General features: G+C 35.4%; 2 protein-coding genes across 16 annotated transcripts in view; one reads left to right on the forward strand and one right to left on the reverse strand.

Annotated features, from left to right (window-relative positions):
• The window catches only part of CEP128 (centrosomal protein 128), a 381,239-nt gene that overhangs the window by 24,126 nt on the left and 329,317 nt on the right, over positions 1-27,796 (forward strand). For all 15 annotated transcript variants that reach the window (XM_081830112.1, XM_081830117.1, XM_081830119.1 and 12 more), the window contains 4 exons: positions 9,877-10,003; positions 11,031-11,149; positions 14,486-14,577; positions 16,618-16,690. In XM_081830112.1, coding sequence (XP_081686238.1) covers positions 9,877-10,003; positions 11,031-11,149; positions 14,486-14,577; positions 16,618-16,690 — 411 coding nt within the window. The remainder of the gene's footprint in view (positions 1-9,876; positions 10,004-11,030; positions 11,150-14,485; positions 14,578-16,617; positions 16,691-27,796) is intronic.
• The window catches only part of LOC115940965 (large ribosomal subunit protein uL11-like), a 103,802-nt gene that overhangs the window by 19,841 nt on the left and 56,165 nt on the right, over positions 1-27,796 (reverse strand). The window lies entirely within an intron of this gene.

Below are 27,796 nucleotides of genomic sequence, written 5' to 3' on the forward strand. Positions count from 1 at the left end.
ACATCAGCATCAGTTTTTCCCTTCCTCCTAAATAACAGCCATTGATTTTTCACGAGCCTTTTTTGCAGCTGCTTCAGCCAATGAGCCATATTTAGTTGGATAGTATGTCTTAGGGTCTTTGGGTGCAATGAACTTAATGACTTTATGGAAGTGTCATCTTACATTATTTCTCATGCTGTAGATTTCTTTGGAGGTCTGAGAATATTTGGGCAAAAGAGGACCTGTGGGGAAGGTTTTATTTGAAAGCTTACTATGAAGAGTTGGAACGTATTGTACTCCCGTATATAATAGTACAGTTGATAAGCCTAGTGTTTAAAATATTTCTAGAACTATGTGTTCCTATTCATGAGAGAACAGGGTCTGTTTTTGTGTTAATATTATAAAAATGGAATACCCTCAAGGAAGACTATTAAAAAAAAAAGAATATTCAACATGGAAAGTTAATACCTTTTGCAGTAGAAATTTGGATTGCAGCTGAGGCTACACTAGTTACTATTGGTTATATGAGAAAAATACAGTTGTCTTGATTCAAATCAGCAGACTGATTAAGTTCATTTTTAAGGTAAAGATTGATGAGAATATAGTAATATCAAATTAGAACTTAGAGACTTGCATTAACAGGTAATTTTTCTTCTAATTAGGTACTCTGATTAAAATTTCCCTTTGGGAGTAATAGGATGTTACCATCTGGCATATGGACTTTGAAAGAATTTGAATGTTAAATAATAAAGTTCAGGTTTTTTCTTGTATTCAATGGGTTTCAGTTCTCAAATATAGTGACATCCCAGAAGGATAATGGTAATGGTTTAGGGCCAGGCACAAACCACTTGTAATATCCCAAAGCTGAAGGTTATCTGCCCCTTGTTTTCCTGGCTGAGTTTTACTAATTGTCCTGAAGGTGAAAATTATTCAGTTTAATGTTAAGTAGTAAGAGTCTATGGGTGGGCGCCTGGGTGGCTCAGTCGTTAAGCGTCTGCCTTTGGCTCAGGTCATGATCCCAGGGTCCTGGGATCGAGTCCCGCATCGGGCTCCCTGCTCAGCGGGAAGCCTGCTTCTCCCTCTCCCACTCCCCCTGCTTGTGTTCCTGTTCTCGCTGTCTCTCTCTGTCATATAAATAAATAAAATCTTTAAAAAAAAAAAAAAAGAGTCTATGGGTAAAAAATTATAGTCAAGCAGTTAAATTCTGCTACCACCTCCTTTTTGTAAATATGTTTTGGATCTTAGGAATTAGGTTCTTAAAGTCTTATATTTAAAGTTACATTACCAAGTCCTTCATGAAATTGCTGGACAGGAGAATAATTTTTATAGAATTTTGCTTTGAGGCTAATGGAAAAATGTAGACTCTGGAGTCAGATTTGAAATTTAATCCTGATTTAATCCTGAAACCATTTTAGTGACTTTGGACAAGGTATTAAACTTCTCTGAACTTGAATTTCATCATCTGAAAAATGAACATTGTCCTATATCCCTCATTATAACTAACAGTTATTAATGTGGTCACACTGTTTAGACACTTGCTAAACATTCATGTTTTTGTTGTTTCTTTAATTCATCCAATAATCCTTACCTTCAAGCATTGGCTATGTTCTTAATGTAGTACTTGGTATATTCTAGGCACTCAGAACAGGTTACTTTCCTTTCTTTCAATTCATTGGGCCTAAACCCAGTTTCATTTGTGTATCATTGTGACAATAAACAACATAATGTGTTGCAACACTCACAGGGATATGTATGTCTGATTATTTTGACTTCAAAGTATATGCTAAGTTAAAACATACAAAATATTGCTTTTTGTCTATCTTCTATTCATGAGTATAATATCTATTAAGAACACATTCCATGAGTGCTCATTTATTGATACTTAAAATACTACATACAAATATTTAAAAAATACTTCCAAATTATTAGAATGTGTATGATATATGGGCTTTGAATATATGATTTCATTTAAAAACAAAATAGTTACATAAATAAAAATGATGTATCATTTGAAAGGGAATTTCTCAATTTCGGGAATACTATTATGCGCTTATATTTCCATAAATCAGCGTATGGAGAGAGGTTAGGCAAAGCACCTGGAGCTAATGATCTTTTGGTAAATAAAAAATAAAATAGTAGCAACCATTTTAAAAATACATCTCAGCAACAGATGGTGGGACCAGAAAAATATGCAAACCATAAATTTACACTCTTGTTTAATTTTTTAAAACTCCTCCTCCTCCTCCTCTTCCTCTTTCTTCTTGTTTTTAATAGTAGAAGACAAATAGACTGTAAGGAACCAAAATAGAGCTGATACAATTAACTGCTCTACAACCAATATATTTTGCAGTCTGTTGTCAGATAAACTTTGGCATTCTGTAGAGAAATAGGCAGTGAAGGAAAGCCAGGCATAAAAGCACTTAAAGTGCCTATGGATGACATCATTATCCTGGACAGAATTTTTAAAATGACCTCTTTTCTTCTTGCGCTTTTGCCCTGGATTTTGTCAAGCTGACCTCTATCATTTGTAAATCGAAGTACTTCAATTTCTTTTTACATGTCATTATTGTAGATACATCTAAATTTATAACACAAACTTTCTATGGTCGCTGGTGCTATATATATTGTGAATGTTTGCTAAATACTGACTCTTTAGTGTTAGGTGAAAACAAAACTCAATCTTCAGGCAGAATGTTTTCCAGTTTCTGCTTAACTATGCAAATTTGCATGCATTTCTGTAGAATCTGTTATGTTAGGGGACGTTTTTTCTTGGTATGTAAATAAGAGACAATTTAGAGTGAGAAAAGTATCTGAAGAAACTGAATGGGATCTTTACATGGTTTCCAAAATTCAAGCCTACTTTAAGATGTATTTATTTGAGAGAGAGAGAGAGAGAGAAAGAGAATGTGCATGCATGCGCACACGCACACAAGCAGGGGGAGGGGCAGAGGGAGAGGGAGAGAGAATCCTCGAGCAGATTCTGCGCTGATGCTCAAGATTGGGCTTGATCCCAGGACCCTGAGATCATGACCTGAGCTGAAACCAAGAGTCGGCCATTTAACCGACTGAGCCACGCAGGCACCCCCAAGCCTACTTTAAAGTGCAGCACTTATAGTTTTTACCAAGGTTATTGCTGGCTTTTTTTTTTTTTTAAGTTGTATTTTTCATTTGTATGGAAGCTAATTATTTGATGATTATTTGGTAGCTATTATATGTATATGTGAATAATGACTAGTCCTAGTTTATTTCTATTATGGTCTCTGTGGAATAACGGTAAGTATCTTTTAAGAATTTTCTAGTGACTATTTTTTGTGTGATTTTCTTTTTCTCTCTCAAAACGAGCATAGTCAAGGATGGAATTAGTTTTGCTGTGAATGTGAATTTGTGAGATACAATGATTATTAGTGAAGCAGTTACTGTTGCTCTATATTTACCAAGAAAGTTTATACATGTGGTTCTTTGCCATTTCTCATTTTCTCTTATTGAAGCCAAATTTTATTGAATGATTTATTGCTTAGGCATTTCTGATAACTGTTTGTGGAGTTGGTGCCTAGTTTCCTACTGTTTACTATTGCTTGGAAACCTTACCTTCCTACGACCGGTCAAGAAGTTTGCCATTAAGAATTTTGGAAAGTCAATATTTTTAACTTAAAAAAAACAAACCAGAGTTCCAGGCCCAGGTAGGTAGAGTTAGCATATTGTTCACTGGGTATTCTATAAAACCACTACTGAATGCACGGAGCAGCTATTTGAGGACTCTGGAAAGTAAATACAGGCAGTCTTTGTGGCTTGGTTTTGATGTGCATGAGTTTCATTCCTCAGTTTGGCCAAATAACACCAGTCCCCAAACAACACAATTTGAATTTCAGTTAACAAAGTTTAGTAACTATGAGTAACTTCAAAAAGTACACACTTTGCTACTAGCTCTTCAGTTCACATATTACTATGTAAATAAGAGATGACTGCTTTTGAAGTCTGTTGCTGATTGCTCACAGATAGTAAAACATATAGTTGTGTTACTTTCTTGCCTTCTAATGATAAACTTGTGGTGTGCTCTTTTACAAAAATAAATAATAAGGGATTGGCTGATAGTAAAACAATAAAGTGAAAAGTGATAATGCTGGAAATGACATGTGAATCATATTATGAAGGAGTTCTTTGTGGAGTTATAAAGAAATATCTGCTGTTAGTGGGAATATCGATACTGTTGCTATTCAAGAGTCCCTAAGTATACAGCCAGAGGAATTTAGTGAAATCATTTTTAGGGAATGACAAATTCTTCTGAAGAGTTTATCCAGAGTAAAAATCCCATTTTTTCATTCCATTTATTTTTTGCTCTTCTATGCATTGCCTACAGTCATCCTAGAAAAACTATATACTGAGCAAACTAATCTTCCCCAGGCACTGTTCTAATTATTTTACATACTGTCTTATTGTGCCCTCAAAAACAAAACAAAACAAACAAAAACAAAACAAAACAGAATTTTAGCTGCTATGGTGTGAACTATGTGGATAAGAACAGAAGCAGAAGCAAAAGTAGCACCTCTGAGGAAATCACTGCCCGGCTTCCCTCCGGTCTTTCTGAATCATGATGTTTTCAATGATCACACCTCTTATTTGGACTCCCCATTGACGCCTGGATGACTCCCTTTCATAGACTTGCTTTGCACTGTGGTCAGTCCTTTAGAGTTATATACTCCTTTTTCAGTTCATTAAATTTGACTTCTGTTTTGTCTCTAATTAGAGTCTTTCACATAGAGCCATCACAGAACTTTCAGAGCTCTGTGAGAATTTTAAGGTTTTATATTTTTATTTTATTTATTCATTCCTTTATTTTTAGAGATTTTATTTATTTATTTGACAGAGAGAGCACAGACAGGGGGAGCAGCAGAGGGAGAGGGAGAAGCAGGCTCCCGCTGAGCAGGGAGCCCAATGCGGGGCTCGATCTCAGGACCCCGGGATCATGACCTGAGCTGAAGGCAGACACTTAACCGACTGAGCCACCCAGGCGCCCTGATATTTTTATTTTAATGTTAATCTAAAAGCTTATGTAGTTTTACACAATTTCATTTATCTGCTAGTTTCCAAAATAATGAGTTGGTTTCCTCGCATGCTCAGTAGTGACCAGTGGTTTTTTTTCTCCTTTGAAGATTATTAACTCACAAATTTATGCATATTTGAAGTGTTTGAATCCATTGTAGGTAATATTTCCATTGATGCTCAAATTATTTCATCATTGCCTAGAGGGAGAGTTCTTTTTTTTTTTTTTAGATTTTATTTATTCGTTTGAAACACACAGATAGAGAGAGAGAGCATGAGCAGCGGGAGAGGCAGAGGGAGAGGGAGAAGCAGGCTCCCTGCTGAGCCAGGAGCCCAATGATCCCAGTTCCCTGGGATCATGACCTGAGCTGAAGGCAGACACTTAACCATCTGAGCCACCCAGGCGCCCCTGCCTAGAGGAGGACTTCTTGACTTCTAAGTTTAAAAGCATGTCTTGACAATTTGGTTAAACTATTTTATAATTGCCATTCAGTTTCAGTGCCCAAGTTTTATTTGTATTCGTACCAGTACATAGTAGTAATGTTTCAATTATTTTAGTCTAACATCAAATGAATGGCGGTAAATGAATAGACCTAATATGTAAATAATACATTCATCTCAAGTTGAGGTGGAAAATATGGCATAACATATTCCATGATGCTCCTTTTCCAGTCTTTCAGATGGGGACATAGGTGGAAAATGGAAGCATCATTTGGTACCTGCACAGGTAGCCACGCTAAGCTCTTAGAACCTGTACAACTGGAGTCGGCAGCACAGTCTTGTGTGGAGCATTGACTTAGCGATCAGCAAAACAACATCATCCGTCATCGTACATTAATCTTAAATTGAGTTTTATTAGTGTTGTTTTTTTTTCCCCCCATTTAATTTCAAGTTTGATTTGCTTTGGCACCTAGTTAGGGGTTAAAATCCTGAAGAGTTTAAAACAGTTTTTATAATTTTATTATTTCTTTATCTCTTTGTTTTTATGTTTTAGGAGTTATCAGATTGGTTTCATATATCACAATTAGATTTTATGCAGTATCTCTTGTGTTATTGCTACTTTAAGTGTAGGGTTTTTTTTTTTTTTTTTTTTTAAAGATTTTACTTATTTGGGGCACCTGGGTGGCTCATTTGGTTAAGCGACTGCCTTCGGCTCAGGTCATGATCCTGGAGTCCCGGGATCGAGTCCTGCATCAGGTTCCCTGCTCGGCGGGGAGTCTGCTTCTCCCTCTGACCCTCCCCCCTCTCATGTGTTCTCTCTCTCTCATTCTCTCTCTCTCAAACAAATAAATAAAATCTTAAAAAAAAAAAAAAGATTTTACTTATTTGAGGTAGAGAGAGAGAGCACAGGCGGGGGGGGGGGGTTGTCAGAGGGAGAGGGACAAGCAGACACCCGCTGAGCAGGGAGCTGGACACTGGGTTTGATCCCAGGACCCAAGATCATCACCTGAGCCCAAGGCAGATGCTTAACCAACTGAGCCACCCAGGTGCCCCATGAAGTGTAGGTTTTAATTCAATTATATTTTCAGTTTTGTATCTTAGGAGGAGGACCTGTTTTTGCCATGATACTTGTAGGAGTAATTAAAAAATATTTGTCTCATTTACCTTTTACATTATAGTTTTTGGTCTTTATATATCAGCCTGTTCATCTATTCAGTGGTGTATGATAGATCTTTTTAGAATTTTAAAATGAGGTTGCCAGGTAGTTTGTCTAACTTTTTATCTTATTTCTGAAATGATTAAATTTCCAACATTTGTTATTACTTCTAGATTTGGGGGTAATGGATCATTTCTCTTATTCTGTAATATTTTCCATATGGTTCCATGATGGGTTTTTGTTGTTGTTGTTGTTTTTATTAGTAGGGAGTGTCTGTGTGTGTGTGTAAATTCATTTTATTCATCAGCATTTAGCTACAGTTTAGGATTTGTTAGCAGTAAGCCCACATGAAAAGGATGATGGCAAGTTCTCCTTCTGGCATTGGTAGATAAGATTATTTTGGATAACCTCTCCTATTCAGAACAACTAGAAAGGCAAAAAAAAAAAAAAAAAGTATTATGAATCTATCAGAGAACAACCAAGAAAGTGAGGGATTTTGTAGTCTAGATCTGGTAAAGATCTGTCAAAAATGGAAGTCCAGAAGGATGAGTTGTGCATTTGTGACTCTTCTTCGTGTAAGGCGGTCGCTGATTTCAAAAGAGATGGCTTAGAAGCAGAGAGGATAGGATCAAAGCTTTCCATAGACTGGAGAGGCAAGAGAGACCAAAACTGGAATTCAGGAATCTTCAGGCTTTCACTGGAGACACCAAAGAATGATAGCCTAGGAAAAATGATGAGCTGAAAATGAGAGAAGTGATGAACTGAAAATAGACCTGTTCTGATGGGGGCAGAAGCCCAGCTTTGAATCATCTTGGTTCCTAACTAGATTAAGGTTATTTGGGTTTCCTAGTGACCCTAGCCTGACTTCCTGCTAGAAGCAAAACCACATCCCTTCTGGAGGAAGATGTCATCATCCAGAGCTTTAAATAATCTCCACAATTTTTCATATACAATGTCTATTGCATGATAATCAGGCATAAGAAAATATAAGAGGTGATTGAAAATCAAGGGAAAAAACCAGACAATAGAAACATACATAAGAATATAAAAAAAATTCTGATTAACCTGTTCAAGAAATTAAAAGACAAGATTGAGAATTTTGACAAAGAATTGGAAACCCCAAAAAAGAACCAAATGAAAATTACAGAAACTGAATAATATAACTAAAATAAGCAAATAAATAAACCAATTCTGTTAAAGTATGGATTAAATAGCAGTTGGTATTACACTGAAGAGAGAATTAATGAATTAGATAGGCCAGCATAAGATACCCAAAAAAGAAAAATGGACAAATGAAAGGATGAATAATATAGAAAAGAACATGAATGACATATAGGATTTGGTAGAAAGATTACTTGAATATAACCAGATTTTCAGAAAGAGAGGGAGGAGAGAAAGGGCGGAAACAATGTTTGAAGACATGATGGCTGAGAATTTATAACACAGGAAAGATATCAAGGTAGAGATTCCATGATCTCTATGGGTCAAAAATGGGATAGCTACATATAAAACTTCACATTGTTATATCACAGTAAGACCATTGACAGAGTCAAACAAAATCTTAATAATTAGAGCTAGAAAGGGCAGACTATCCACAAGAAAAGCAATAACAAGAAATGACCGCTTACTTTTGTTTCTAAAAGGATACTGTCATCAGGCCTCACTTGAAAGATGTGAATAATAAAGATAAACACAGAAAAAGTTAATAGAGCTGGTTCTGTCACTAACTTGTGTGATCTAAAGTCATTTTATATTTCTAATCCCTTTTTCATGGTACAGTTTAGATTTGAGCTTCTTAACATGGTTTAATTTTATTCAGAGCTTATCATAGGTTACTTATACACTATTTCGTGTTCACTGTAAAATCGTTGGTCTACTTACATGTTAGATTTAATTTTATTTTACTTACGTATAAATGATTCTCAAGGTAGACCTTGTTTTCCTGGGCCTTCTCTTCGTATTTCTCTGGATTAATAGACTGGGTCCTATAGCCAGTGAATGCTCAGGCAGGATGGTATCTTGTATATCCCAAATTAGGGAAGCAGGGGACAGAGAGTGTAGAAATATTAGCCTCCCCCCCACCCCGCAGAAATGAGAGCAACATTAGAGGTGCATTCCTGAAATTTTATTTCTTTAATCCAGACATTTTATCCTCGGTTCTGCAGAAGAGCTAAATCCAAATAACCAAAATGAGAAAGGATTTGCTCATTTGTCATTCACATTCTGTTTCATCTGTGCTTTCTCTTCAACTGAGGTTACTTTTTTTCTGCACGGTTCCCCAAGGAAACCAAATTGTTCTCTCCATAAGTGGTCTTCTACTCTTTAATTCTGGCTGAATTTAGGAAACCCTGTCCTGTCAATCATTTGTTTTGACATTTTCTTTAAAGAGTTATGGGTGATTTGTTCTATGGATCTATGCATTATTTTTATTATTTTTTATTTATCCTTGGATAAGTTATCTAGACCTGAAGTTGCCCAGTAGTTCAGGGTATGTGGATTTCCCTCAGCTTTTCTCTCTGTTACCTTGGGTTTCAGTTGAATCCTCTTTTCAGGTCTGTAGCTGTGTATAGCTCTGGACATTATTCTTTGTATTTAGTGTCTTTTTATTTAATGCAGCTCTTTAGGTCTAAAAGTTGTCTTATATCCCCTGCTGGCTGACTCCTTAATAATCTGAAGAGAGCATTTGGACAACTCTATTCTCTAGTATGTATTAACAGTTTGACATCTGACCACATAGTTTTCTGATATTTGAAGTCTTTGAATGAATGAAAAAGATGTTCTGATATGCAATTGGGCAATGTACATTATTTTAATAGCAGAAGTCACAGTGATAACTGGTTAGTTTCCTATTTGTTATAGACCTGGGGCTTCTGAAGGAATATTTAGAAGGAAGGAAGACTCTCTCTCTTCTTTCAGATATATGGCCTTGTTATGTTTCTAAGTATGGGTGGCACATCAATTAGACATTTAATCTGGTTTTGTAAGCCCTTAGGTAGTAGATCAGTTTTTCACATTCTGCTGATAGACGGAATAGGTAGCAACAGATGCCTTTTAAAACCAGATGTTAGAATTGGTTCTGAGAATATTTCTCTTTACTATGTTTATAGTTCTTAACATACCTTACTTCAAAATTTTTTCTGATATAAATTCTCTTTTGGAACTCAGATAATTTCAGAAATAGCTTTAAAAATCTCTTGTCTGTTTGTATTTGGAATTGTTTAGAGAGAATAACTTTTCCTTCATTATATTCTTTAATTTAGTTAAAAGAAAGCTTGGAACAATCAATAGGCCAACTGCGGAGTCAACGTTTATTGAGAAACTCAGGAGGGAGAAGTATTTCTGTTACAAGTCTGAGTGCAAGTGACCTCGATGGTGGCACTGTGACAGGTAAACTCTTCAGATGTTTTGAAAACTCTTTTTTGTTTTACAAATATTCCTGAAGTCCATTATTGGATACATTTAGTCTTTGGAGAAATAGGACCCATATACAATATCATACAAATAAGGTTAAGAAGATGCAGTTGTCAGTAATTTTGTGGTGACTATTTTGAAATATGTTCAGTAGGACATTGTTATTCTATTACTTTTGTTCTCAGACTTGATAGACTACATAGAATTTTACTTGACAAAACTTGGATTTAATTGTCTGTCCCTAATCAAAACGAATACACAAATAGGATTTACTGTGTGGTGTACTTTCTAGATGAGAAGTCTTGTCCTGGCTTCATAGTTTTTCAAAGTCTGATTAAGAAATATCCTATGACACTTGTTAAGAACAGGTGAATTTTATCTTTGGTGCCAAGCTAGATTTCAACGGCTAGATTAAAGATGTAACACTTGGTTTGCCTGTAGTTAATCTTAATACTTTTCTACAACACTGAGATCACATTTGAATGGAAAAGACTTAGAATAGAAAAGAACAGAAAAGTCTGCAGTGAAGAGAGGTGATTTACATAAAAGTGAACATTAGTAGCCCACATTGTTAATATTGCTGTTGATCATAATAAGGATTAAAAATTGGACACAATTAGCTATTTTTATGTAGTTTTTATTGATTTTTTTAAACAATGTTCAGATTTTAGATTAGTTTGAAAAATTGTTTAATATATATTTTAGAAAGACATAAAAGTTATTTTTATTTGCCAATTTATTATTTTTAAATAAGGAAAATACTATATTACATCTTTGAAAAGTATAGCAAATTAAAACCTTTAATGTTTTCTATCTCCAAGTTATTTCTGTTGCTCATTTTATCCGCTTTAAGAGCAAGATTAGTGCTGATTTTGTGGCCCTAGCAAGATACTTGGGAAATAGTCTGTGTTAGGGCCTGTGTATATATATTTTCTGAACAAAATTTTAGATTGTTTCTTCTCCTGCTTGTTTTTATTCTCTTTTTTTTCTTTTATCTCTAAAGAGAGCTACCGGTTTCCACCTACCTCACCCCTCAAGGACTATGGGGATCAACAGGGTACTAAGCGAATTAGGTCCAGAACTGGTGTCCGATTTGTTCGGGAGCCTGATGACATGGGCCAGGTACTTTGTATTATTCTGTAATCTCTATTTGATATATATATATTTTTAAACCAAGTAAACTATTTTATTTTCAATAAATAATTATCATTTACTTTGAATTTTGTAATGGAGGAGGATGTTTTGTGGAACATTTAAAGGTGAGTTAAGCTGGACATGTTTTGTTTCCTTGTTCGGGTGGCTCACTCTTCTGTAGCCCTTCTAAGTCAGCTACTTTGTTTCATATAAACAAGTTAGTCCTGTGTTGTTAACCTATTGATTTTTTTCATTAGTGTTTTTCTGATTGTTGAATCACTGATGGAGCTACTTAATAGAAGCAAGAACTTTTATACTTTTTTCGTGTATTTCATGTATTCACTGAAGATTTTGGATGTATTAGTTCTACAGATATATTTCTTTTTCTACTTTAAACTTCCCTACAAGAGCTGAAAAAATGTTTCTGTTGCCTTGGGTAGCTAAATTAATTAGATAAGGGACTAGAGGATGTTGCTGACTTTGACATCTATATTTTGGTTGTTTCAGGATTGCGGGCTCAAAGTTTGTCAGGATACTCACCTGTAGCTTTTACTTGTTATAGCTTAGGATAGAAGTAACAGAACCAAGTGCGCAAGAAGATGCCTTGTAGAAACTTTTCCTTTACTGTGTTACTTATTTCTTTGGTAGGTGCAACTTGTTAGAGTGGATTATATAATGAAGCCTGGAGCAGAGAACAATATCCTAGCATGATTCATTTACTCTTTCATTCTGTTTATTTAGTGCTAGTGTTCTGGGACAGTGCTTGTGCTTGGAAACAGGAATAAGTAAAACTTGCCTTTTCCTGGAGCTTGTAATCTGGGTGGGGGGGGGCTACTTATTAATCAAATAAGTACACAAATACACCCTTAACTGTGAGCTGAGTTGCAAGCTACAACAGAAAGCATAGGGCCATGGGAGTGTGTGGTAGAGGGACTTGCCCCAGTCAGGGAAGGTTTCCTGAAGAAAGGCTGATGGGCTGAGACGTGAAAGTTGAGTGAGTCATTTTAGGTAGAACAAATACTTTGGCAGAAGGAAGCTAACACCTATGAGCAGCTTAAAGAAGGCCATGTGGCTGAAGACATATGAAGGGCTGAGACTGCACAGCCTTGTAAGGGGGTGACAGTTATTTTGAAAAGATCACTCCACCTCTAGTGTGGAAAAATGGAATCAGTGTGGGCAAACCAATTAAGAGGATATTGCTGTGTTGTGGGTGTGAGATGCTAGTTATTTGGATTAGGATAAATGGAGTTGGAGAGAATGGGGTTGGGGGTAGACTTAAAAGCTATTTGGTGGGTAAAATAAAAGGTCTTGAAGATCAGATGACCATTTGGGGAGGGTGGGAATGATTGAAAAGGAGGTGTCAAGATTGAGTCCTAGGGTTCTGGTTTGCAAAACTGGAAAACCATGGCAAAACCCAAGTGAATGGTCTGCTCTTCATTTACTGTATTACCTCCACTCCTTTCTTTTTAACTGTTCTTCCTGACTTTAAGTCTCTTAAGATGACCTTTAGCTCCACATTGACTGTGTACTTTTTTTTTTTTTTTAAGATTTTATTTATTTATTTGACAGAGAGAGACACAGTGAGAGAGGGAACACAAGCAGGGGGAGTGGGAAAGGGAGAAGCAGGCTTCCCGCCGAGCAGGGAGTCTGATGCGGGGCTTATTCCCAGGACCCTGGGATCATGACCTGAGCCGAAGGCAGACGCTTAACGACTGAGCCACCCTGGAGCCCCGACTGTGTACTTTCTTAATGCCCTGCACATCATTTGTCATTTTGTTTGCATGTCTATCTCCCATGTTAAATTCTGAGCCCCTTGTTTCCTACCACAGTTGCCGGCATTGATTAGTTGCTCAATGTGCATTTGTTGAAATGAGTGAATTTGTTGTTTCTGCAAATCTCTATAACTTAATTTTTTGTTGTAAATTATAGTATACACATACATATGTGGTATACATATTTACAGTTAAAAGTACAATAATTTAAAGAAAAATTCATGTAACCACCACCCAGGCCAAGAATCAGAGCATTATCATACCCCTAATGGCTCTTTTACACTCTCCCTTTCTGCAAGGGCTGTCAACTATCCTGACTTTTATATTAATCATTCTCTTGCTTTAAAAATAAAACAAAACATTTGCACTACTTACATCTTGTTTAGTATTCCCTTTGTTTAAACTTTATATAAGTGGAATAATACTGTATGTCTTCTTTTGCTTTTTTTCAATTGATGTTACATTTTTGACATTCAGCCTTACTAATGTGTAGGTAGGTTTGAGCATTTCATTTTTACTACTATATTATACTCTACTGGGAGAATATATCACAATTAATTTATATCCATTCTGTTTTTTTTTTTTTTAAAGATTTTATTTATTTGACAGCACAAGCAGGGGGAATGGCAGGCAGAGGGAGAGGGAGAAGCAGGCTCCCTGCAGAGCAAGGGAAGCCTGATATGGGACTCAATCCCAGGACCCCGGGATCATGACCTGAGCTGAAGGCAGTTGCTTAACCAACTGAGCCACCCAGGCACCTTATCCATTCTGTTCTTTTTTCTTTTTTCAAGATTGTGTTTATTTATTTGACAGAGAGAGACACAGCGAGAGAGGGAACACAAGCAGGGGGAGTGGGAGAGGGAGAAGCAGGCTTCCCACAAAGCAGGGAGCCCGATGCAGGGCTCAATCCCAGGACGCTGGGATCATGACCTGAACTGAAGGCAGACACTTAACGACTGAGCCACCCAGGCGCTCCTCCATTCTGTTCTTAATGGGCTTTTGGTTTATTTTCGGTGTTTTCATTATGAACAGTGTTGCTCCAAACATTATTGTACATGGCTCCTGGTGCACGTGGGTAAGAGTTTCTCTGCAGTGTGGATTGGCATACTATGGCATGTGGTCTAGTTGAATAGAGTTATTGTGTAACACAGCCATGCTCATTTGTTTATGGCTACTTCTGTGCTAAAATGGCAGCATTGAGTAATTTAGACAGTGATCATATAGCCTGAAAGCCTGAAATATTTGCTGTTGTACTCTTTACAGAAAAAGTTTGCTGACTTTTTTTTTTTTTCTTTTAGGGTATCTAAAAGGCCCAGAATTACTGTACTATAAAGGATGTGATGGTTTATATATAAAAAGTTATATGTAACTTTTTAAAAATTGCTTTTCTTTGGAAAAATATTTCTTTCAGAATAGACATGTATTTTATTATGTCTTAACATTATAAAATTTGGGCATTAGTGCAAAAAATAAGTTCTTACTAACCTTAGTGAATCTTCATGGAAGAATTAAACAGAATCCTAAATGGATAACTGTGTTTTATCTTTACCAGCTTCATGCTTTTCATCAGTCCCTCCGAGACCTCAGCAGTGAACAAGTTCGGCTTGGAGATGATTTCAATCGGGAACTTGCCAGAAGAAGCCGGTAAAAACAGAATATGGTTTTTGTTGGAGGCATGAGTTATTAGAAGAACACAATAAGTTCTGTAATTGACATGTTTACATGAATTTAAAAAACAGTGCTGTTTTTATACCAGTATTTTAAAATTTATTAAAGGAACAGTTTAAAAATCCTTTGAATTTAGAATGTACTATGACTCCTTGTTAGCCAAATTAATTTCATATATATTTTTAAAGATTTTTACTTATTTATTTGAGAGTGAGAGAGAGCGTGCGCTCTCGTACATGAGCAGGCGGAGGAGCAGAGGGACAGGGATAAGCTGACTCCCTCCTGAGCAGGGAGCCTTCATCAGGGCTTGATCCCAGGACCCTGAGATCATGACCTGAGCCGAAGGTAGATGCTTAACAGACTGAGCCACCCAGGTGCCCCTAATTTCATATTTTTAAAAACATTTTAACTTACTATACTGGAGTGCTGCCATTACAGAGAGATACATTGTGAGACCTTAGCAAAGAGGTCGATTTGCAGATACATTGGAGGGGGTGAAAGGCAGAGGCAGAGACCAATCTGATATTTTAGCTTTCAGTTGAAATCTTCAAAAGTGAGTGGTTTATATCTGACAAGTCTTTGCAGTTTTATCAATTCTGGGTAGTTCCCAACAAGTATCACTTTATTTAAAATTTCTTCACTGTCTCTTCATTTTCATCATCAGCAGTGACAGTTGTTTTTCATTTGGAGGCCATATTTTTATAAGAAACCAAACTTTTTATCCCTTCTCAAGAGTCACAATCTATAGACAACAGTGATGAGGGAACAACAAAGCTGAGTGGAAGTTTGTTTACCAAGTTCACTTGCTAACTCCCATTCCAGCTGACAAAATCATTCCACACACCAGCTTTGTGTTGCTATAGCAAAAATGGGGTCAAAGCTATAAATGTAAATCTGTGATTATCAACTGTAGTCTATATAACTTACCTGCCTTTAAATGAGGAAGGCAGGAAATTTAGTAATAAGAATTAAATACCTTACTATTACTCCTACTACTAGTAGTTAATATTATTGAACAGTTACTTCATGTCAGATAGATTTAGGTTTAAATTTTACAACAACCCAAATTATTATTATTATCATTATTATTTTTTCCAATTTTTGGATATGGAAAGGGGCACAGAGAGATGAAGTAACTCAACTTGCTGGAGTTCAAATGGGGTGTGTGGTCTAGTCAGTATTCAGATGTAGGCATATGGCCCCAGAGTATTTGCTCTTTACCACTTATGGAACCACCTGTGGTTCAGGATCGTTTCTTGATATAGCTGGTATGAATAAAGAAATTAAGTTCCTGAATTTTGAGCTATATTGTTGAGCTATGTTTATTGTTAATCTTTTAAGCCAGTAAGGGTTAATTAAAAACTAGGTGTTTAGTTTTGACAAGTTAATAAAATTAGTAGAATGGTGTCAGCATTCTAATATAGTATGTTTTTGGATTGCTTTATTATGTAGCTTTTACACATTTGAAGAAAGGGTACAAATTAAGCACTAGGAACATGAATTTTAGAAATTTATCCTATAAGAAGACAAAGGGGAAGTTGTAGGGATGATTTATTTATTTAGTTTAAATGATCATTTGGATGTGCAGTGGTGGACTGGGAATCTTCTGATCCATGGGCTGGTATGGTCTGCTGATAGTTTGTATGACACAGAGGCATGTGTGAGGCAGAGAAACTTTACTTAAGCCAAATTAGAAGTCAAGTTTCTTGTGAAACCTGGTGACTTAACTTTGTGAATGAGGAAGATTTTAGGATCCCATTCTGCTTACTTGTAACACAAGTGTCATTCCCAAATCAGCACCATCGGCATCAGCTAGGGATTTGTAGAAATGCATATTCTTGGGCACTATTGCAGATCTACTGATTCAGCAGTCCGTCTTAATAAGTCCTCCAGGTGTTTCATATGTTGGCTAATGTTTAAGAACCACTGCAGTAGAGTATTATGTAATAACTATTATGTTGTAAATTTAATTGTGTATATTTTCTCAGCCAACTTAAAATATTTTTCTTTGCCTAGGTCGGATGCTGAAACAAAAAGAGCTTTGGAAGAATTGACAGAAAAACTTAATGAAGCCCAAAAACCAGATGTGGTAAGAACTCTCTGTTAATAAATAAATAAATAAATAAATAAATAAATAAATAAATAAATAAATTCATATGCAGATGATAGTGTGGCTGGGCTCATCATAATCATAGTTAAGCTTAGTAGATTTTAACTTTTTCGGTGACATATGCCATTTTGTCTAAAATATATTCTTGTACTTCTTATAAAATATTAATAAATTTGGGGTATTAAAGTTTTAAATGTTTATAGTGGTAATATATCAGAGATAGAGTTATTATTTAATATTTTAGAGTTTCCTTATGAATATTCAGAAGAGACCCAGTGATTCCATGGCTTGTGTTAAATGATGTTTGAAAAATATGGAATTTCTTGGTAGTGACTCTGTAGCACTCCTCATTAAGTATTTTCAGGATTTTTATTTCACATACATCTGTAATCAGAATTGCTGCAAAGACCTTGCTGTCTGTTGTTGTTGGACATAATGCCAATTGAAAATACCCCTAATTCTGAAGTTTTATTATCTTAAACTCAGACTGTTGACAGTCATTATTCAGTGGTTTCTTTTTATCAAATCACTGTCCTTGTGGAATTAAAGTGAAAAATGAAGTACATACAGTGTCTGTTTCTTTGCATCATCAGTTGTTTCTCTGTTTTTTTTAGGAGAAAAAAATCAATAGAAATTGTCAAACTTGGAAATTTACCAACTTCAGGAGCAATGTGTATTTATTCATATCCCACAGTACCTTTTGTTTTTTCAAGACCAGGAATCGTAGCAGACAGACTTTTTTTCTTAACATGTTTTATTCAAACTGAAAGTTTCTGAATATAGGCAGATATTTTTTTCTGCTGTTTTTATTGTGTTTACAGTTCTTTACATAGATATGTTGAGTTTATTTTGGAGTTTGAATTTATTGGCCACATATGCTAAGAGATGGATATGCTCCATTTTTAAAGAGATCAACTTAGTTACTCTTCTTGCAGTGAAATTTGCCTGTTTCAAAAATTTGAATAAACATCTGGCCACATAAAAGCACATTCCTCTTGTGCTTTTGGTGCTGATTTCCTCCCAAGTGCCCTAGAGAGGTGAAGATACAATGTCTGTCTTTTGTTGAAATAGACAAAATCTTTGCAGTTAGTGCCTGATGATATGTCAGGTGATGCTGATGTGTGATCAGGAAATGGGATACTTCCTTTTTTTTACATAAAGTCCTAGAGTTTTCAAAGCATACCAAAACCTTCAGTTTAAGTTGTGCCAGTCTAAAATACTTGAACTATCATACTTCAAAAAAAAAAGTATTTTCTGAGATTAACACATTGGAGCCTTTCTTAGTTAATTGCAGTGGTTCACACAGCAAGAAGTCTATGCCGTCGTCTGATTTACATACTATCTAAACAGGAACTGAACACATACTTTGAAGAATGTAGCTCCCAGACCTTTATAACTTACTAAATGATCTTCTGGCTCTTGTCATATATTCTAGAGTGGAACCTGTCAATTTACAGCAGAACCTGCTGAAGCTTTGTTTTTTGTTTTTTAATTTTTAATTTTCTGAATTTGGAGATAATTTACTTACAGAAAAGTGTATAACTCAATGAATTATTACAAGGTGAACAGGCCCATGTAACCACCATCCAGATCTAGAAATAGAACATTACCAGTGCACGAGAAGCCTCCTCATTCCCCGTCCCAATCACTAATTACTCCTACTTTTTCAGAGATGACTATTTTGACTTTTTCAGAGATGACTATTTTGACTTTTTACCCCATAGGTTAATTTTGACTGTTTTGAATTTTTACGTAAGTGGAATCCTATAGGGCAAGGTTTTTTGTGTCTGTTTTTTGCTAATCCTTAAGGTTATGATATTTCTGGGCGTTGTGTCAAGTACTTCCAGTTTGTTCATTTTTACTGCTCCTTGGTATTCCATTGTATAGATTTACTGCAATGTATTTTAACATGATATTTGAATTATTTCAAATTTTGGGCTATTACAAATAAGGCTGCTGTGAGTAATCTTATTCATGATTTTAGTGCCTATGTACATGCATTTCTGTTGGTATGTAACATGTAGTGCAATTGATAGGTGCCTTCACATTTAGTAGATACTAATAAACCGGTTTCCAAAGTGGTTGCCTTAATTTGCACTACCACTGGCAATGCGGGAGAATTCATGTTGCTTTTCATCATTTCAAATACTTGGTATTATTAGACTTTCAATTATAGCCAGTATGTTAGGTGTTTATAGTGTCTCATCATGGTTGTAATTTGCATTTTCATCATTACTAGATGATGAACATTTTTCACATTTCGTCTTTTCTAGAGTTTCTCATCTTTTGGCCTGATATGGGCCTTATTTATCACATCATTGATATTTTTCCCCAATTTCCTACTGAATTGTCTGTTACGAATCTACTCCATTCTTTTTGTTTGTTTTTGTTTCCTTTTTTGTTTTGTTTTTTTGTTTTTAATTTAAATTCTGTTAATTAACATATAGTGTATTATTAGACTCAGAGGTAGAGTTCAGTGGTTCATCAGTCCTATATAATACCCAGTGCTCATTACATCATGTGCCCTCCTTAATGTCCATCACCAATTACCCCTTCCCTCCATCCCCCTCCCCTCTGGCAACCCTCAGTTTGTTCCTATGATAAGAGTCTCTTATGGTTTGTCTCCCTCTCTGATTTCATCTTGTTTTATTTTTTCTTCCCTTCCCCTATGATACTCTGTCCCATTTCTCAAATTCCACATATGATAATTGTCTTTCTCTGGTTGACTTATTTCACTTAGCATAATACCCTCTCATTACATCCACATCATTACAAATGGCAAGATTTCATTTTTCGATGGCTGAATAGTATTCCATTGTGTGTGTATATATACACACACACACACACCACATCTTCTTTATTCATTCATCTGTCAGTGGACATCTGGGCACTTTCCACAGTTTGGCTGTTGTGGATATTGCTTCTTTAAACATTGGGGTGCAGGTGCCCCTTCGGATCACTACATTTGTATCTTTGGGATAAATACCCAGTAGTGTAATTGCTGGGTCATAGGGTAGCTCCAATTTTAACTTTTTGAGGAACCTCCGTACTCTTTTTCCAGAGTGGCTGTACCAGTTCGCATTCTTACCAACAGTGTAAGAGTTCCCCTTTCTCCGCATCCTCGCCACCATCTGTCATTTCCTGAGTTGTTAATTTTAGCCATTCTGACTGGTGTGAGGTGGTATCTCATTGTGGTTTTGATTTGTCTTTCCCTGATGCCAAGTAATGTTGAGCATTTTTTCATCTGTCTGTTGGCCACTTGTATGTCTTCTTTGGAGAAATACCTGTTCAGGAATTCTGCCCATTTTTGATTGGATTATCTGTTCTTTGGGTGTTGAGTTTGTTAAGTTCTTTATAGATTTTGGATATTAGCCCTTCCTCTGATATGTCATTTGCAAATATCTTCTCCCATTCTGTCGGTTGTCTTTTGGTTTTGTCAACTGTTTCTTTTGCTGTGCAAAAGCTTTTTATCTTGTTGAAGTCCCAATAGTTCATTTTTGCCTTTGTTTCCCTTGCCTTTGGAAACGTGTCTAGCAAGAAGTTGCTGCGGCCGAGGTCGAAGAGGTTGCTGCCTGTGTTCTCCTCTAGGATTTTGATGGACTCCTGTCTCACATTTAGGTCTTTCACCCATTTTGAATCTATTTTTGTGTATTGTATAAGAAAGTGGTTCAGGTTCATTCTTCTGCATGTAGCTGTCCAATTTTCCCAACACCAGTTTTTGAAGAGACTGTCTTTTTTTTTTTTTTTTTTCCACTGGACATTCTTTCCTGCTTTGTCAAAGATTAGTTGACCATAGAGTTGAGGGTCCATTTCTGGGCTCTCTGTTCTGTTCCATTGATCTATGTGTCTGTTTTGTGCCAATACCCTACTGTCTTGGTGATTACAGCTTTGTAATATAGCTTGAAGTCTGGAATTGTGATGCCACCAGCTTTGCTTTTCTTTTTCAAAGTAGGAATCCTCTCCATTCTTGTTTGTGACTATTGGCTATTTTCTTTTTTGAGATGCCAGTTTGCTGCTTTTGCCCACTTTTTTTTTTTTTTTAATTGGGTTGCTTGTCTTTTCATTACTGATTTGTGGGAGGTCTTTATTTTGTATATGAGCACTCTGTAAGTTATATGTATTGCAGTGTTGTCTCTAATTGTCTAGAGTTGTTTTGTCTCCTTCTTAAAACTCTTAATGGGGTCTTCTGTTGAAATTTAATCTAGTTCAGTTTTCTATCTCTTCTTTTGTGGTTAGTGCTTTTTTGACCTGTTTAAGAAATTGTTCCCTATCCTCAGATCATGAAAATATTTTCTTATGTAATATTCTAAAAGCTTATTGTTTTACCTTTTACATTAAGATCTAATATCTACTTGGAATTTATGTTTAAGGTATGAAGTAGGGATCATACAGTTTAGATAAATATCTAATTGATTCAGTTTCATTTATTGAAAGAATCACCCCTTTGTTATTACTTTACAGTCCTGTCTTGGTTATAAGTCAAATGTTCATATATGCAGACATATGTATCTGGACTTATTCAATCCTCTGGTTCATTTGTCTATTCCAGTGCCCATATCACATTGTCTTGATTACTGTTGTTTTATGATAAGTTGTGAGATGGTAGAGTAAATCCTTCCATTTTGTTCTTCAGGTTTATCCTGTGTATTCTTTACTCTGCATTTCTGCATAATACATTTTAGAATCAACATGTGAAATTATTAAAAACCTAGGATCTTTGTTAGATTACATTGTATGTATAGGCCAACATGGAGAGAATTGACATTTTTATAATGTTGAATTTTCCTATTCATGAACAGAGCAAATTCTTCCATTAATATTTTATAGTTTTTTTATCTAGAGATCTTATGTGTTATACATTAATTTTAAGATTTATTTTGGACTTTGATACTTTTATGCCATTTTATAGAGTATCACTTAACATTAAAAAAATTAACAATCTTTGTCTTTTTTAATTTTTAAATTTTTTTTGGCGGGGTGAGGGACAGAGGACAAGGGGGAGAGAGAATCTTAAGCAGGCTCCACGCTAGGCATGGAGCCTGATCACAACCCTGAGATCATGACCTGAGCCGAAATCAAGAGTTGGATACTTAACTGACTGAGCCACCCAGGTGTCCCATCTTCAGCTTTCTTCATTTCTTTCCATGTCTCATTCTTTTTTGCATCCTGAGATTCCTCATCTGCCTTAAGAACATACTTTGAAATTTTCTTCAGAGTGAATCTGCATATGCCTGAACGAATCCCATTTAGAATTTCACTTGGAGTGGGTTCTTTGGTGACAGATCCTCTCTTTATTTGTCTGAAAATGTCTTTATTTCACTTTCTTTTTTGGAAGAGATTTTCACTGGATATAAAATTCTAGATAGTCCTTTTTTTCTCCCCCTAGTCTGTATTTTGAAGATATTTCATTTTCTTAGTTCCATTGTTTCTGTTGAGAAGTCGGCTGTTAGTCTTGTTGGTGCTTTTTGTATGGTAATATATATTTTTCTCTAATTTGCTTTTGAGTTTTTCCCTCTTACTCTGGTGTTCTTCAGTTTTACTATGATGAGCTTAGTTGTGTTCTTTTGATTTGTGCCTATTCCCTTTGTCTCTTATGTTCATTTTTATAAGTATTAATTCATTGTTTTTTATTCCTTATTTTGACTATTTTCTTTTGACCTTTTATTTAATTACCTGTTCTTTCTTCAACTGAATCAACTCTATTAACCCACCCACTGATTTTGTATTCTCAGTTATCACATATTTCACTTTAGAATTTGGATTTCATTGTTTTTAACTTTGTAGTTCTTTGCCCAAATCCTCAGTCTGTGTATCTGTGTGTCATAACGTCATTGTCTAGATCTTATAAAGGTCTGTTTCTATTTCTGTTATCTCTTATTTTTCTTGGATTTTGATCACATTGTTTTTGCCTACTGTTTATTTTTGATTATCTGGTTACTTTTGTTTGACAGAAAATATATTGCATTCTTATTTGATAAGGATAAGTAATTTGATAATTATTATGTATTAGAATATATATTTACTTTTTGTTATAGATTAAGGGCCATAGCAATCATGGATTACCTTATTATTTTTGTTGAGCTATTTCAATGTTAAAACTTCAGTGCTGGGTTTCAACTATTTCTAGTTCACCTTATTGCTAGTGGATGACTCTTCAGGAATCTAGCCCAAAGGCTGGGGGTGGGGTTGGGGAAGTTTAACTAGGCACCCCCTTCCTTGGAAAGGCTCTCAACTCTGGTTTTTCCTCTGTAGCCCCACACATCTGTTAAAAATTCTGTTTAGCTTCTCGGTATCACAATTGCTTTTTCAGAAGTGGGCTGATATTTCAGGGAGAAAAGATGGACTAACGTCTCTGAATTTATTTCTTCTCTTTTGTCTTGGTCTCCTATATCTTTCCAGGGCTTTAAAACTGCTTTTTGTTTAAAATTTCTAGTTTTTTGAATTATTTTTAGTGGAAGGTTTGGTCTGACTTATCTAGAATGTCATTTTTCAAAATGGAACTCCCTGAATGTTTTCATATATACTTGGTTCTATTACTATATTTGATATTTCTAATGCTATTTCTAACAGGGTTTTGCTATTTTATATCCACTGTATGAGGTTCCTTTAACTTGGTACATAGCTATACAACTTGTGAGCATGCTTTTAACAAAGGCTTTGCTCCAAACTCAGATATCCTCAATGTTCTGCTGAGATTTTTGTAGTTTTGAGTAAGCTGTGGACAGTTGTACTGTCATGCTGTGTTTTGATGATGTTAGTTGGGATAGTTTGAGTTTGGAGTTTGAAAATACTAATTTGCATAGTGTGCTTTGCATTTGTTAATGTTTTACCTTTCACTGCTTACAAAGAACCCTTAATGAGTTATTTCATTTTTATTTCTTTTATATAGCAAATAAAACTGGTATGTACCATCTACAGTCAAGAGTGTTAATGGGGGTCTGAAACATAATTACTGAACTTAAAGTTAACAGCTGAATTCAAAGAAAGTCCAACTTCTTTTATCCTTATTACCATGTATCAAGAATTATTCCACATCAGATAGAGCTGTGATTGCACAACTGGATGTTACACCTCACTAGTGCTCAGCTCATTGGTATAATTGGTGTATACAATTCACTAGTTTACCTAGCTGTCCAGTGTGCCCAGCTCCTCAGGATGTATCCCTTTATATTGTCTAAACCTGGAAAATTATACATGCTTAATTGTGCTCTTGGTTGAATTGTTCAACTGCTAGTTTCTCCCATCAGGTTGTGTTGCTATGGTTTGTTTTGTGTTTTCTGTAACTTGCTTTCAAAGTAGGGGTGTCTCCTAATTGAGGGCATCTCATACCTCATGTGTGTGTATGTAATCCTGATTAAGAAACAATTGTCTAATGCAAAACTTAAATATTTTTGCATTTTAGAAGGTCTTCTGAAGGCCACATGATATTTGCTTCCAATTTATACAAGGCTTAATATAGGTTTTCTGACTCACTTATTCCAGTTGAAGTCAACATCTACATTTTATGACTGTTTGACATATTGTGTTGTATTTGTGAATTCATGATAGCATGCTGTCAGAGAATATGCAGTTTTGTTATTTGAACATTAAAGTTCTCAGAGGCTGCAGCTGTTTCCCCCCTCCAGATTTAAGTTTGAAATAAAATTACCAAAGTGATGCACATTCACTGTGGAAAACTTTAAAAATGTTGTACAAATATATAAAGAAAAATGAATGACTGCCACTGTCTCTCACCAGTTTTGGTTTCTGTTGGTACCCACTGTTATTCACATTTATTGTGCAATATTCTGAGGCTACAGTTGTTTATCATGCATTTTCTCAGTAACTAAAATATATCTTGAAAGTTTATAGGACACAGTTGTCTTTGAGAGGCAAGAAGTGTTGGTTTCTGTCAGACATGCCAAGATTTGATTTGTTAATCCTTTGTGATTCATAGACTTTTGTTTGTTTGGTTTCTTTTATACTTCCCATTAGAAGGGCATAGTTATTATTTATAACATGTTCTGGAAAATATTTTCTGTTAAGACTTAATTTTGGTAATAAACAGTCAATATTTCATGGACCTCATACCACAGGGGAAATTTCAGTTCATTAGCTGTCTAGATTCTACCCATCTGAGTGTGATATGAGTACTTACTAAGTTTGATTATTCATGAAGGAAAAGTCATTTTTATTTTAGTTTTTTATAGGAGGGTCACTGTAAACATGGATCCAGCTGTTTCTGGAAGAGTTGATCATTAATTGAACTCTGAGACTTCTGTCAACACTGCATTTAGGATAACATGGTTATTGCATAGGTTACAGCAACAGAATATACAACATATTTTCTGAAACAGATTTTAAACCAGCAGATATTGTTCAAGGTATGAGGAATCAACATATTCAACAACATAATCAGCAAAACCATAATACAATCCCAGAAACAGAATGCTTTTGCCTTATTTTGCCTTCTTTCATTAAATGCTAACATTAAAAGCTATTTTAATTTGTATTTTGCTATTTTTATAACTATAGAGATTTAGGACTTTTTCCTATCTTAGTAGTAAATGTAATTGAATCAAATCAATTAAGTAACATGGTTAATATTTTTCCTTTAGGTCTCAGAAATGGAAAAAAAAAGTGAGGAGGCATTAATAATTGTAGTCTTTAATTCTTATTGGGAATTATCTTATTCAAAAGTTATCAATATATGCTGTGTCATTAGGTATAGAGTCCATGCCCTTCCATTTAGAACTATTTTTACTTGCTCTTTCTTTGGTCTTCCCCATGTCAGGAAATGGCATCACAGCCATCCAGAGGTCATCCAGTATTCACTGTAGATCTTTTCTTCATACCACAGTCCCAACCCATTATAAAAATCTTGTCCTTTTTATTACTGAAGTCCTGCTCAGTTCCTTCTACTTCTGTCTAATACTTCTGTCCAGGCCACTGTCATTTATGCTGACTGTGGTGGCCTGCATTGAACTTGTTCTCTTTCTCTTTACACTTTCCCCATCTGTGCTTCTCACAGTAGCCAAGTGATATTTATTTATTTATCCATTCATTCATTTTAAAATTCCAGTAGAGTTAAAATGCAGTGTTATATTAGTTTCAGGTGTATAATACAGTGATTCAACAATTCTGTACATTACTCAGTGCTCATCATGTTAAGTTTACTCTTCATCCCCTTTACCTATTTCACCCATCCCGCCACCCACCTCCCCTCTGGCAACCATCAGTTTGTTCTCTATAGTCAAGAGTTTCTGTTTTGGTTTGTCCTTTTTTTTTTTAATTTTTTTTTTAATTCTTAAATTCCACATATGAGTGAAATCATATGGTATTTGTCTTTCTCTGACTTACTTCACTTAGCATTTTGTCTTCTTGATCCATCTATATTGTTGCAAATGGCAAGATTTCATTCTTTTTTATGGATGAATAATATTTCATTGTGTATTTATACCACATCTTCTTTATCCATTCATCTATCGATAGACACTGGGTTGCTTGCATAATTTGGTAATTTGGCTGTTGTAAATAATGTTGCAATAAACATAGGGTGCATATATCTTTTTGAATTAGTGTTTTTATATTATTTGGGTAAATACCCAATAGTGGAATTACTGGATCATATGGTAGTTCTATTTTTTTTTTTTTTTTTGAGGAACCTCCATACTGTTTTTCACAGTCAACTGATTTTTAAAAAATCATCATCACTGTGATTTATATCCCTGCTTTTTAAATTTCTACCTAAGATGTTTCTATTCAGAATTCCTTGTGATGGCTAATAGTACCTATATTATCTGGGCTTCCATATGTACCTTGAATTTGTCAAACTTATTCCTACATTAGGGTCCTTGCTGTGGCTTCTCTTCTTTCCCAAGGTTTTTGCATGGCTGGTTCCCTCTTGTCATTCAGGTCTCCAGTGAAATGTCACCACCTTGAGAGAGGCCTTGCTCTCCTCTCCTTTTTGTTACATAGTTGGTAGCAGGTAGTATACTAAACACACTGTTCTGTATATTGCCTTTTTCATTTAATGCATTTTTGAGATATGAGAGTATTCCATATTAGCATCTAATGAGCTTTCTAATTCTTTTACTAATTTAAAGCATTCCATTGAATGAATGTTCCATAATTTAATCAGTCTCCTATTGATGGACATTTAGGTCATTTAAGTCTTTTTCTTTTATACACAACACTGCAATTAGTGATCTTGTACATGTGCCATTTTTCACATGAAAAAGTAAATTGGTAGAATAAATTTCTAGAAGTGGACTTACAGGAATTAAAGTATGTGCATTTGTAATTTGTTACATATAGCTCAGTTTTAAAATTGGTATTTTAAATGACCTCTTTTAATACTTTCAGTTGAGAATTAGCATTTATCTTCCCCTTTTCCAAGAAGGATGAAAGGTGGCTTACCTTAAAATTATAATATGTGTTATTTTAATTCTAAGTGGCCTCTAATATTGAGTTTCTTCTTCCCTTTCGTATCAGATCCCCATACTCTTCTTATAATCCCCTGACCCCAGCAGTTTTGTCCAGGCACATGGTTACTTGGGTAGAGATGACATTTCCCAGTTGCCCTGTGCAACTTCTGAGCTTGAAAACAAAGCCATTTGTCCAGTAATTTGTTTTCCTCCTTCTCTTTATGTGGGTTGAAATAAGGATGTAGCACTTAACCAACTCCAACCTTGCAGATGAGGATAACAACCTAGGGTAAGGTAGAGCAACACATGGGAGGAATCTGGATCTTGGAATGACCTTAGGAAACAGAGTAGCCTCCACCTGTCCTGCTTTCTTCTGGACTGTAATATGAGATAGAAATAATATATGTTAAGAAAAAAAAAAAAAAGAAGAAGAAGGTAGCGGGAGGGGAAGAATGAAGCGGGGGAAATCGGAGGGGTAGAAGAACCATGAGAGACGATGGACTCTGAAAAACAAACTGAGGGTTCTAGAGGGGAGGGGGGTGGGAGGATGGGTTAGCCTGGTGGTGGGTATTGAGGAGGGCACATTCTGCATGGAGCACTGGGTGTTATGCACAAACAATGAATCATGGAACACTTCATCTAAAACTAATGATGTAATGTATGGGGATTAACATAAGAA

Source organism: Leptonychotes weddellii, chromosome 9 (assembly GCF_054177405.1).
Source record: "Leptonychotes weddellii isolate Sample4059 chromosome 9, ASM5417740v2, whole genome shotgun sequence".
Classification (NCBI taxonomy): domain Eukaryota; kingdom Metazoa; phylum Chordata; class Mammalia; order Carnivora; family Phocidae; genus Leptonychotes; species Leptonychotes weddellii.